Source organism: Rhinolophus sinicus, chromosome 14 (assembly GCF_057876585.1).
Source record: "Rhinolophus sinicus isolate RSI-liver-muscle chromosome 14, RSI-T2T, whole genome shotgun sequence".
Lineage (NCBI taxonomy): Eukaryota > Metazoa > Chordata > Mammalia > Chiroptera > Rhinolophidae > Rhinolophus > Rhinolophus sinicus.
The window spans coordinates 167,519,104-167,532,050 of record NC_142514.1 but is presented as its reverse complement, the minus strand read 5'-3'; the positions used below and the strand labels follow the sequence as shown (position 1 = coordinate 167,532,050).

Genomic DNA, 12,947 nt, shown 5'->3' with positions numbered 1-12,947 from the left:
AATTACAGTTTGCAGATGTTCCCCCAAAGAGAAAGAACAGGTTAATGCTGCTGATGCTGTTTCTTCCATAAGACGGTGCTATAAATTAGTTCACTTCATTCAATACCGTTTTTCTCCTTCAGTATTCTATGTGATATTTGATGTTATGTTGTGATAAAGAATTCACATACAGATAGCTATTGAATTTATAATGAATGTAAAACCGTGAACTTTTTTTCTTTTCCTTTTATTCTTTGCAGCAATACCAAAAAAAAAAAAAAAAAAAGAAAAGAAACCATCAATAAAGAGCTTTAAAATAACACCATCTCCCTATTTTTCTCCCTTAAGATACCAGATTAGGGGAGTTTTTTAATTGCCTAGTTGCTTTTATAATATTAGCAAGTTCTCATATGATGCTTTCTACAAGTTTCTCTTGAGGTTAACACATCAGTGGTCTATGTCTTAAAGTGTATTTATAATTTGCAGTGTTATTTTCAGTTGAGCACTTTACTGTTAAACTCACATTTGCAAGAGTGCTTCCAGAGCTGCCCTTTTTTCTGAATGTGGCTAACGAAAAAAAGGAAACAGAAAGACACTGCAAATGGCCTGTGAACTAAAAACACCACTCAATATTCAGTAGGGAATTAAATGACTGATAACAACGGTGCAGAAAATGTGGCTTGAGTGCCACCTGGAAGCATAAAGCTGGTCAGTTCGTTTCCAACTTCCTCTGGCAGACAATCTGCCAGTAGCAAGGCTATCAAAACAACGTTAAGCCTGCTGGTCTCTGTCTAATGCTCTGCAGAAAACAACTGCAGAAGACTACACGGCAAGGATTATTTCTTGTTGTTGTGTTTTCTTTTATAAGAGAAAGCTGTTTTTCTGCTCTACTGAAAGTCTTTCCTGCTCTGAAATTGGTAAGAGGGCCAGCTGTTTTCTGTATTTTTCTCTGTGGTATTTTTCTACAGCAGATTTTAGATGCATTTTTCAGATTGGGAAAAAAACTATTTGTACCCCCATGGAAGCTTAAAGATGTATTTCTGACATTCAAATTCAAAATAGCTTTGGGAACCAAAATGATATGTCAGCTTCAGAAACGTGTTGTTTTATGTGCTGTCACCAGTTTCATTTTTAATTACATTTTTTAGAAGTTGTCAAGTATGAGTAGTGATATTCCTTTGGCTAAACTGACAACTCAAAATTTATCAGTCCAGAGGTGTAAACCAAATCCCAGCCCAAGATTCTAAGCTCTTGACAGAACATACACTCAATAAGGAAAAAAAGAAAAGAGATAAATAAATGTAATGAGAACTGTGTAACACTGAACAAGTCACTCGGCCTCTGTGGGCCTCCATAGCTCCCAGGCTGGTCTTTGACTCTTTCTTCTCCCATTCCTGTCAGTCATCTGTTACCAAGTGCTGTCATTCCTTCACTTGCAGCCTCACACCTGCCCTTTTTGCTTTCTATTTCCTCCTCCACTACTCTAGTCCCTATCTCCACTTATGGATTTTTGCTTGGCCTCTTAGCTTGTCTTCCTAACTCCAGTTGTTTCAGTATTTCTAAACCTCTAGATTTTAAAATCACTTGCTGTGTGTGTGTGTGTGTGTGTGTGTGTGTGTGTGTGTGTGTGTGTTTAAATTCTACTATAGCTCCCCGGTCTGCTAGTATATCAAATTCAAACTTGGGGCATCATGACACAGTCTTCTTGGCAGGTCCTCCTTCCTGTGTTTATCCATTAAATGTGAATGTTCTCTAGGGTTCAGGCCCTCCTGTCTGTCTTTGTCATTCTGTATACACTTATTTTCTTTTTATTTCATTTACTCAACAGATCTTTATTAAACATCTATTTCTCCTGAACATTCAAACACACAGTGTTCTACTTAAGGGAGAATTTAGTTCAAATATTAACAAGTAAGAAGGGGAAAAGGTAAGGTGAGTTGACAGGAATTCTTTTTTCAAAGATATGTGGAAAGAACAATAAAATGCTAAAAGCAAAGTATTACAAGTGAAATGAGAATAGTATAAAGAAAACTAGAGGGCCGGCCCAGTGGCTAAGGTGGTTGGAGTGCTGTGCTCCTAACATCGAGGTCACCGGTTCGATTCCCACATAGGCCAGTGAGCTGCGCCCTCTACAGCTAAGACCGTGAACAACAGCTCTCCCTGGAGCTGGGCTACCATGAGCTGCCAGAGGTTGGAGTAGGCTGCCATGTGCTGCCACGAGCGGCCTGCAGCTGGCGAGAGCTGGCGAGAGCTGCCGTGAGCGGCCGACCAACGACTGGTGACCGACTGCCTCAGCCAGCAGGGGAGTGGAGAGGCGGAAGGGGGGGGAGCGCAAGGCTCATAATACCAGCATGGGCCAGGGAGCTGTGTCCTACACAACTAGACTGAGAAACAACGGCTTCTACCAGAGTGGGGGCAAGGGGAGGCGGAAGAAGGTGGGGGGGGGGACTAGAAACAAAATTACACATCAAAATCAGAAACAAAATCTTTGATTTAGATATAATAGCTTAATGTAGTGAATAAAAAGCTGTTTCAAGTAGTAATATAGAAACTGGTAGAATCATCTGGGAAACTAGATCCTAAGTATTTTAGGAATGAAATGAGAGAATGAAAAACACAGACTTATTTAAGAGTTAATCATAAAATCACAGAAGAGTCATTTCAATTTCCAAACTATGTTAAACTGAATAGTTGGTAAAATGGGCAGCTTTAACGGAGATTAATCATTTAGCCTGAAGCACAAAATGAGAACAATAATGGTATGTGAGAAAGAGAGAGATCGAGACTTGGATGTAACTGCTGAAAATCCCCAAGGTCAGTATATGTGACAAAATGGAGTTGAAAAGATTAAATGTCAACTTCTAAGTCACTGGCTTCTTACATATATAATTTCTGTAACATATGTGTGATGGCAATATGAGAGTAACTTCCACTGTAAAAGGTGGCAGCAAATGCCTCCCAAAAAATCGGACTGTGTGGTAACCTCCGTGTGGAAGAAATTAAAAGAATCTGACTTTTTCTTTCAGCAGTTTAGAAATAACTTAAACCTTAATAAAAGCAAGGCTATATCTCCATCTTCAAAAGTTATTATTTAAACCTATTATTAAAATGTATTTTATATAAATGTATATACCAGTACTAAAACAAATGGAACCATGATCCAAAAGGACCATCACCAGTGGAAGCATTTTAACATCTTTCAAGTTCAGCTCTTACCTAGTAAACCTTCCTGCACTTTATTTAATGTTTTAGGACTCAAGGTAAGTTTCGGTTCAGTGGTTATCCCAGACTCACCTCTGGAATCCTCTTCAACAGGTAGACTTTATAGCTTTTCCTTCAAGTACAGGCTGAATGGCCTTCCTATGAGCTCTCACAGAACTCGGTGCTTCTCTCCATTATGATACTTACCATATACATTAGTGTAATTTCTTGTTTGCTTATTTCTCTCTCTCACTGGACTATGAGTGCTTGAGAACACTAATTATGTCTTATTTATTTTTGGATTCTCAGCACCTAAAAATAATAACTAGACCATAACTAGACACTCAGAGAATGAATGAATGAATAAATGCACTAAGAGCAACTCCCATATAAGTTTTCACATCTGGGTTTTTATAACCTTAAAAAAAATGATAAAAATAAGAAAGACAAGAAGAAAGAAACATTTTCCCTTTAGATGGATATTCTAGAAAGGCCTATAAATTAATCACATTCATCAAGAAACTAAGATACCACAACTGAAACTTAGCCTCTTTATCCACAATAATGTCAACAACATAATAATGTCTTCACCAAAAATGAGTAAAACCAAAATCTGCAGGCTGATTTTCTAATACAAATGTTACAATTTGGTCTTACTCTCTTGAATCGAAGAAACTACTGAGAATTCAATTATAATTGTCTGTTTAAAACTAGTAATTAATGTGTCTCTTTAAAGATTTTGATAGAACATGGTACTGATTATCGAATATGTACCATGGCATAAAAAAACAAAAGCTGCTTTAAAAAACAAAAAAAACTGCAAAATCTGATCAACCTAAATGTACTGTAGTGAGAATTATGCTACCATTATTAACAGTTTCCAACTGTTTTCCAAGAGTCTAAAGTGGAAATGTGAATTTCTTTCAATAAAGCTATAGTTTAATTTTATCCAGGGAAATATTTTAATAGGATTACTGACCCTTTTAATACTCTCGGAAAGAAAAATGAATCCCATAAGCATTCTGGTGTATAACTATTATAAAATTAAATAGAACAGCCAATCAGTGGGAATGCTAATGGACTTGAGAAACTTACTGAAGAAATGTATACATAAGCACGCATGGGGGAAACTACTTAAACAGAGAAAAGATTCCATTACTTATCAGCAAAATGACCAAACACAATAAGACAAATGAACGGCTAGAAAGAAGGGGAAAACTGAAGAAATAGCTTTCGTGTTTTCCTTGAAACAGAATGAAACACATTCACTTTGATCAATTCTGCTATCACTCAACTCTTAGGCCTGTCCCTAAGTCCTGTTCCGTTTTTCAGAAGGTATTTAAATATTTTAGAGGAAAAAAGGGCGCTCACTGATTTAAGGCACATTTTTGCACTCACAACTCTTTGTGCTTTACGAGGAATTTTCTCAGGTCATTAGTTTATAATGTGAATTGGCGCCTAGGGATATTTTCAAAGGAAAAGAAAAACTGGTATGCTTGGAGATGCTGTTTATGTGATTTGCGTCATCATTTATTTCAGCTCAATTTGGGGCCCAAAACTAAACTCAAAATGAAATTACCACATGTGCAATAGTTTCTGTCTCAGCACGCAATGATCGCACAGAAATCTGAAAACAGAAAAGACCCTTTATCCCCAAAACAAAAACATCATAACCTCCTTAAAATATCCAAGTCCTTGCAAGTTCTTACTCTTCCATTAGTACAAAAATAAAGTTAGCTTTACAAATAATTTCCAAAATAATTTGGATCAAAATACCATTGGCATACCAAAATATATTAATTCTGCAGGTTTACCTTTGTTTCTATACCCCACTCCAGCCATTCATATACTGCCAGGTTTGGTTGGGTCCAGTGAATATGGAACTAAATCACTAGGCTCAAAGAAAGCAAGCGTCTTCCTAAACTCAAGTTCACAGAGCAAGGTGATTTGGCTGTTATCAAGATTAATTTGATCTAACTATTATGTCAAAATAGATCATTCCCAGTCCGAAAGTTTTAACTAGAGATTTCCTAAATTCTCCATTTCCCTTAAGTATAAACAAAACCACAGTCCACAGTTCTTAAGTATAAACAAAACAGACATTGATGGTCCAACTATTTTGCACAACAAAAGAAACAGGTTAGAATCACTTTTCCTTCACTTTGTAACTACCTTTCTTTTTTCTAGTGAAACTACCTTTCACTTTTCCTTCTCTTGTAACTACCTTTCTTTTACATTTGTTAAGGAGACACAAGTCCTGAAGCCAAGTGTCTTGAGAGTGTCACAATCTTGGAAATTACAAAACGCCCTGTTCCCAATCTTGGGTACACTTTAGAATCACCAGAGGAACTTTTACAAACTACTGATTCTTAGGGCCCCACTAAGACTTAGAGTGGGCCCTGGTATCATTCTACTCTAAAAGTTCTTCCGGCGAGTCCAACGTGCAGCTAAGTGAAGAACCAATAGTCTCACAAATGTGGATCAATGACCCAGACAGGACCAAGGCTGAGATCAAGCCAAGGGCAACCTGAAGCCGAACTTAGAACACAGATTACAAACTCAAGCACCTACAGGAACCACTTAAGTCAATGACGCAGGCAATGTGTACACACACTTTTAGACTGCGTGAGTGCCAGAGAGTGTGACAAATAAGGGAGCTGCCAGGGAGAAGGCTCCTGAGCTCTAGCTGATATTGCCATCAGGGAAACAATAGGTAACAGGTCTTCTCCCTTAATCAGAAAAAACACAGATCAAGACTTTTGTGTAAAATTTCCTAACTTTTCAACGTTTGGCTCAATTAAAACAACAACAACAATATTGTAGGAGGCAAACAAAACATATAATGAAACATACAACACAGGTTTGGCCTTTAGGCTTCAGTGTATCACTTCTGGTCTAAAGGGCTGTTTCCATTCTGCAGAAACCGTAGCATTATCACCATCATCACAACAATAGTAACACCTCGCTTTCATTAAATACTTAACATGTTAGCCATTATGCTAAGAACTCTACACGATTATCTCAATTAACCTTCACCAACCTTTTAGGTTCTATTATTATTCCCCCTTTACTCAAAAACTACCCCCCCAAAGTCACACAGCCAGAAAGTGGTGAGACCAGGTTCCAAACGTATGCAGTGCAACTTCATAACCTATATACCATGCTATATATCTTAAAAGTTTTAAATACACTCTTAAAAACCTCCACTGTTTGCACTTGCATTTCTTCAAAAATAAAATGAAGAGATTATACTAACTGATTTCTCAGGTCCTTCTTAGTTCTCAAATTCAATGGCTCTGATTCTATAACACAACTCTCGGTTGTATAAAAACATTGGTCTTTACATGTATCAGTCACAGATGCCCTGATAAGAATTACCTGATCAAAGGAATGGAATGAATGAATGCTCATTAAACAGTCTTTCCGAAAAAGCAGCAAAGACATAAAATTATAATAAAATTATTTCTCTCTACTGCTATAGAAAGTCGACTTCCCCATTTTACCTTTTGAAAGATGAGAAAAAGTGCTCCGAAATTCTTCATATGTTTGCTCATGACAATTAACAAACCTATCCAAGACTTCCTCAATCATTCGATCTTCATCCATAATCTCCAGTTCTGGCATTCCTAGTCACAAGGCCACCTTATCTGTGAAACAAAGACAAACATGAGCTGGAGAGAGTCGGCCTCTCTGAAGATACACTAGATGGGTAAATGGAAGAATTCCAAGGCTCCAAAAGAACAGATCAAGATAGTTACTAGAATAATAATCTGTAGCTCAAGACACCAGAGTTTACCTATATCTTGGCTTCTGAGTTGTTGTTTTTGTTTCAGTTTCCTCATTTCCATCTTCTTCATTCACATGTCTTTTCATCTTTGTATCTTAAATGTCTACCAGCTCAGGGAGTAGCATAGAGCCGGCAGTCAATCAATATCAAGCAAAAATTAGACAGTACCTGACTTACGATGGTTCAATTTAGGATTGACCTTATTGATGGTGTGAAAACAACATGCATTCAGTAGAACTTGAATGTGGAGCTTTTCCCAGGCTAGCGATATGCAGTGTGGTACTCTCTCGTGATGCTAGGCAGTGACAGAGAGCCACAGCTGTCAGTCAGCCACTCGATCACAAGGGTTAACAACTAATACTCTACAGTGTAGCATTAAATGCATTTTCAACTTACAGTGTGTTCAACTTGCAATGGGTTTATCTGGACGTAACCCCATCATAAGTTGAGGAGCATCTGTGCTCATTTGAGCAGTTATTATAGTCAAATATTGCTGGAAGCTGGCAAAATACTTCAACTGTGCCTTACCTGACGTGGCTTCATGTCCTTTCATACGTCTGATCAATCTACCTGGAAAAGATTTCACATTGCCTGCATTCCTTTAAAATACGCCACCCAGATGAAGACAGGTCTCCTGACATGGTCTGGATGCAGTGAGATTTGACTAATGCTCACATTCTAAACGTAGCACACCTCCTGTGTAGTTGAACATCACGCTCACATCCTAGGGACCCCTTCACATTTAGTGTACAGCTAACCACATTCCTGTCAGCTAAGACACAATGCCCCAATCCTTACATAGTTGGAGCTTTGTTTTCACTTGTATTTCATCTTGTTAAATTCCATTCATTCTGTATGAAATGTCATTCTTACAGAGCTTGAGAAAATTGCCTATCTGCAGAAAGCAGGAGCGTAATTACTGCCTAAGTAGTCAGTATAATTCGTGGGGGATAACAAAAGAGAGGGGTTCTCCAAACTGTAGAGCAGGCAGAGAAAGCATCAAGCTTCTTATATTTTTCTAAAATAAGAGTAAAAATCTGTCACCTGTTATTAACTTTATTTATTTGATATTTATAAAAAAAAACACCAGAAAAAAATAAAAATGTTTTCATAAACTGACGTCCAAACTCATTTGGAGGCAAGACCTGAATTAACGTAAAGTATTTATGACTTTTATTTATTCCACTCAGTGTCACTATTCATATACTTATTGCAGAAATACGAATTGGCTTGCTTTTGAAGTGCTTTCCCAGATCCCACTAGAGATTTTGTGTAATGTGTGGCCATTGCCCTGATTACCTTTCTAAGCACCAAAACAATTCTGCATTCTAAAATACATCTGACCCCAAGGGTGTGAAGCCAAATGTACCTCACAGGGTTGCTACAAGGATTAAAGAAGGATACATGGCACGTCGAGAAATGTTAGCCATGATGAGCAAGGTGATGATAATGGATGGGTCTTAGTATTCTGTCCTTTGCCTAAACAAGGACTTGGTTTGACTGTCACCTCTCTGACTTTGAAGGCACTGATGTTACCTAGGATAAATCAAGATAACTCCTCAGGCGTTACAACCCCTGCTAAACATGGCGTTGTAAAATCCCAGGCAAAAATAAATTGTGCAGCTCTGTATCAACTCAAAATGAAAGAACCTGTTTCAAGCTATTTGTACCTAATAATTAAGTATAGGAAAAAGGATCACTTATGGTTTAGGCAAATCTACCTGTAACACTGCCAAATTCCAACAATCCCAAGTTTAATAAATTATGCTTGCAGTCGCTGGATGAAAAATAACAAATTCAAAGGTGGCTATTAGTTCATTATCATGTCCTTGATTCCAAGAAAGTCCTTAATTCCAAGAATGTCAATCTGCTTTTCCTGAACTGGACCCCGACGAAAGTCTAAGATTGGATTACGTCAATCTTGTTCTCAAACCATCTCGGGTTCTCTACTTTAAGCAAATACCACACAGAAGCCACACTTGTGTTTTATATTGCTGTACATGTCTCTTCATGGATGCTGTCAGAGTGATAACAGAAAGTCCTTTACACCGTCTTTCCAATTCTCAAATTGGTAGGTATATTTTGAGTATTTAGCCTGAACACATGTCAGTTTTACTAAAAGCAAATAATCAACAGGCTGTGCACAGCACAAATTCCGAATCCTTCAAGGTCTTTAATTGTATTCCGGTGGTTATCACAATACAGAAGAGGTTATGTTTTTATTGACTTTTTTAAGACTTTGGGAAAATCCAGTGTCACAAACTGTCATTATTCGAAGCATTTAACAAATACCCACCTTCAAATTTAGAACTCTCCTTACCTATAAAAATACAAATACCCTAATGTTAATAGTCCCCAGGGACTGACAGAGCAGATAATCATTTACCAGACAGTCAAGTGGTTTATGCAAATCCTCGTGGTTTTCTAAAAGGAAGAAATGCCTTTTCAGTTACTATTCACGTGCGTTTGTGTTTTTATCATAAAGTATTTTCTAAAAAAAGAAAAGGGAGAAAGAGAGATAGAGAGACACTTGCCTGGATGACAAGATTCTTTGTTTGGGTTTGGGTTTTGTTTTCAGACTTAGAGCGTCACATGAAAGACCCGGAACATACTGTGGTGATAAGTAAATGTGTGTAAATATCTACGGGTAACACTTTCACAATCACAGCCTCCACTAGGAAACAGAGAGGATGTACTGCTTTGCTTGGACTACTAAACAGGCTTGGTTGGGAACAGAGTTCTCTTCTTTTCGAGTCACTGAGAGATAATATGTCATATTCCTAGACTCTTGTTTTCTACTATCAAATACTAACCACTACCCAAGCCAGTTACCGTTGTGTGCTCTCCGAAAGGACATTATGATGAAATGTGGTGTTTGGAATTATCACCATTAATTTAAGCACATCTTTGATGTTTATCTTCAGATCCCTGCTTGATGCAACCAACCTAAACCAAATGCAACTTTCAGAGATGAAAGTGGTGAGCCTTAGGATACAAGTTGCCATGAGCTCGTCTCCTTGTAAAGTGCAAATCCTGCTTTTTAACAGCAGAGCATATCTTGGGGGAAAAAAAAAGATTTTTTTGTGAGGTTCACCACTGAACTTAAAAACAATATATAACACGTTTTTAAAGAGTTATACAGGGGACATCAAAGCCTACTTTCTCAAATTTTCATAGTTCTGCTCAACAAAAATCTCTTGCTGTGCGAAAAGGTAAGATGGGATATTATTAAAATAATTTGCCTTGCCTAAGGAAATGAAACTATCAACCTTGGTACTTCACAGGATGGGTCTCCTTTTATATTTTGGAAAATGGACAAACCTCAAAAAGACCAAGTTACGTTGTAACTGCACCAATTTATTTATATGATAAAAGAAACCTAGTATGAACTGATTTCTTCTTCCTTGAGTGAACTACACCTATTTTGCATCCTCTAATTTTTGTGTGTGTGTGTCTTTTAGATCATATTAAGAAGACAGAAAGAAATGACTACAGATTCTCAGAGTCAAGAGCTAGTCCAATCATAGAGAATACATGAATGATTTTGGGAAAGAAATTTTAGGTGGGGTTTTTGTCAACTAATGACTCTATGAGGAGGAGTAGTGTGTGATTCTCATATCGTAAATAGTCATAATATGCTCATGACTATGAATTTTTAGGTATACATGAAGTTAGCAGGAAATAAAGCAAAAAGCAGCACTCTCACCCTGGATGAGTATAGTCATGCCCCCAACTACATTCTGTACCCCTGTAACTGTTGTTTCAGACACCTACCAATACAAATAAGAAAACAAAGGAAAAGATAAAAGGAATAAAGAGGAAGACATAAATACAAATCTTACGAACTAGAAAACGATCTAAATTCCTCGACTGTTTTTTTATCAGGATGAGATTTTAAAAAATACAATTCTAACATCAAATAATACACTGCACTTCACGTCATAAGCTTATCCCAACAAATCTATTCTAACACTTAAAAGGCATGGAATTCTTCATTATCACCAAAAAAGTTGATGGCATAAGCCATCTATCTCTGCTTCTACATAAATTCTACACGTCTGCAGTGAATATTAAAGGAAGCATTTAGAGGGAGGCACGGAAGGCTTGGGATTACTGTTGACTACAAAGCCTTGGGAAAGAGAAGTTGCAAATATACCACATCTTTAGCCAATCATTTATCGAAGGGCACTTTGGTTGTTTCCATGTCTTGGCCACCATAAATAATGCTGCAGTGAACATCGGAGTACATATATCTTTACGGATCAACGTTTTCAGATTTTTGAGGGGAGATCCCCAGGAGAGTGATTGCTGGGTCATATGGTAATTCTATTTTTTGAGGAACCTCCATACTGTTTTCCATATGGTGATGGAAGCAGAACTGACTCTGGGTGATGAGCATACCATGTGATATATAGATAATGTATTATAGGAATGCACACTTGAAACCTATGTAATGTTACCGACCATTGTCACCCCAATAAATTTAATTAAAAAAAGAAAAATCCTTCTAATTCAAAACAACTAAAAATGCTTTTTAAACTCTGGAGAAAAAAAAAAGAAAGAAAAGTTGTATTATCGTCGATGAAGAGGTCTCAGTAGTAGGCATACCTTAGCCGTCATTTTCTTCTTGACAAAATCGCATCTGAAGGAAGCAAAACAGAAGCCACACATCCTAAAACTGCATCTAATAAAAACTGTGGGCTCACTACTTGCTTACCATGAACACAGATATCACAAAGTTTGCTTTAATAAAGACAGATCTAGTTCCTCACCTAAAGAGGATTATAATCTAAGTGTTCAATACAGGACTCCTTTTTTGTAACATGACTCTAATGACCTGTTTCATGATTATTTTTAAATCAGAGCAATATGGAATGGAGTGAAATCATTTTAAAATGAAGGTTGTAACAGGAGTAAGAACAACAAAAACATGTCAAGGCAAAATAGTGGATTTTATAAAGAAAGCAGGAAAAATACATAGATGATCTTTAGGACACAGGGCTAGGATAAGGATAAGAATTCTTAGGCTTGCCACCAAAAGCATGATCCACAAGAGAAAAAATGGATACATTAAGCCTCAGAAAAATAAAAACTTTGCTCTGTGAAAGAGCCTGTTAAGAAGATGAAAAGAAAAATTGCAGGCTGGGAGAAAATATTTGTAAGTCACATATTCAACAACGACTAGGATACAGAATATATAAAGAACTCTCAAAACTCAACATTAAAGAAAAATCCAATTTAAAAAGGAGGAAAGACATTTGCCAAAGAGAATATATGAAAAGCAAATAACCTCATGAAAAGATTCAATATCGTTAGCCATTTGAGAAATGCAAATTAAAACCACAATGAGATACCACTACAGACATGTTACTAGAAATGGAGAAAATGAAAAATTGTGGGACCACCAAATGGTGGCAAGGATGCAGAAAAAGTGGGGTAACTCATACATTGCTGGTGGCAGTGCAAACTGCTTCAGCCACTCTGAAAAACAGTTGGGCACTTCCTTACAAAACTGAAAATGGAGTTACCATCCAAACTACCAGATACACTCTTGGCATTTATCCCAGAGAAATACAGACTTGTTCATCTATGCAAAAACTTGTATATGATTGCTCATAGCAGCTATATTTGTAATAACAGGAAACGACCCAAATGTCCTTTAATGGGTGAATGGCAAACAAACTGGGGTACATCCATACCATGGAATATTACTCAGCAATAAAGACGAACAAACCATTGATTCATGCAATAATTTGGATGAGCCTCCAAGAAATTATGTGGAGTGAAAAAGCCAAACTCAAAAGGCTGTATACATATTGCATGATTCCATTTATGTAACATTCATGAAATGACATAATTAAAGAGACGGAGAACAGATTAGTGGTTGCTGGGGTTAAAAATGAGGGAAGGAAATGGATGTGGATATACATGGGGTAATGTGAATCTTGTGATGGTGGTTCCGCTGAGTATCTTAATTGTG

The 12,947-nt window shown here is 37.2% G+C and overlaps 1 protein-coding gene across 5 annotated transcripts in view; it reads right to left on the bottom strand.

The window, feature by feature from the left end:
* IFTAP (intraflagellar transport associated protein) overlaps positions 1-12,947 on the bottom strand; it is a 58,470-nt gene that overhangs the window by 35,089 nt on the left and 10,434 nt on the right. For 4 of the 5 annotated variants that reach the window (XM_019738612.3, XM_074336226.2, XM_019738610.3 and 1 more), the window contains one exon: positions 6,684-6,827. The exons of the other annotated variant lie outside the window; for it this stretch is intronic. In XM_019738612.3, the coding sequence (XP_019594171.2) occupies positions 6,684-6,804 (121 nt within the window). In that variant the 5' untranslated portion in view covers positions 6,805-6,827. The remainder of the gene's footprint in view (positions 1-6,683; positions 6,828-12,947) is intronic. 5 annotated transcript variants of the gene reach the window in all.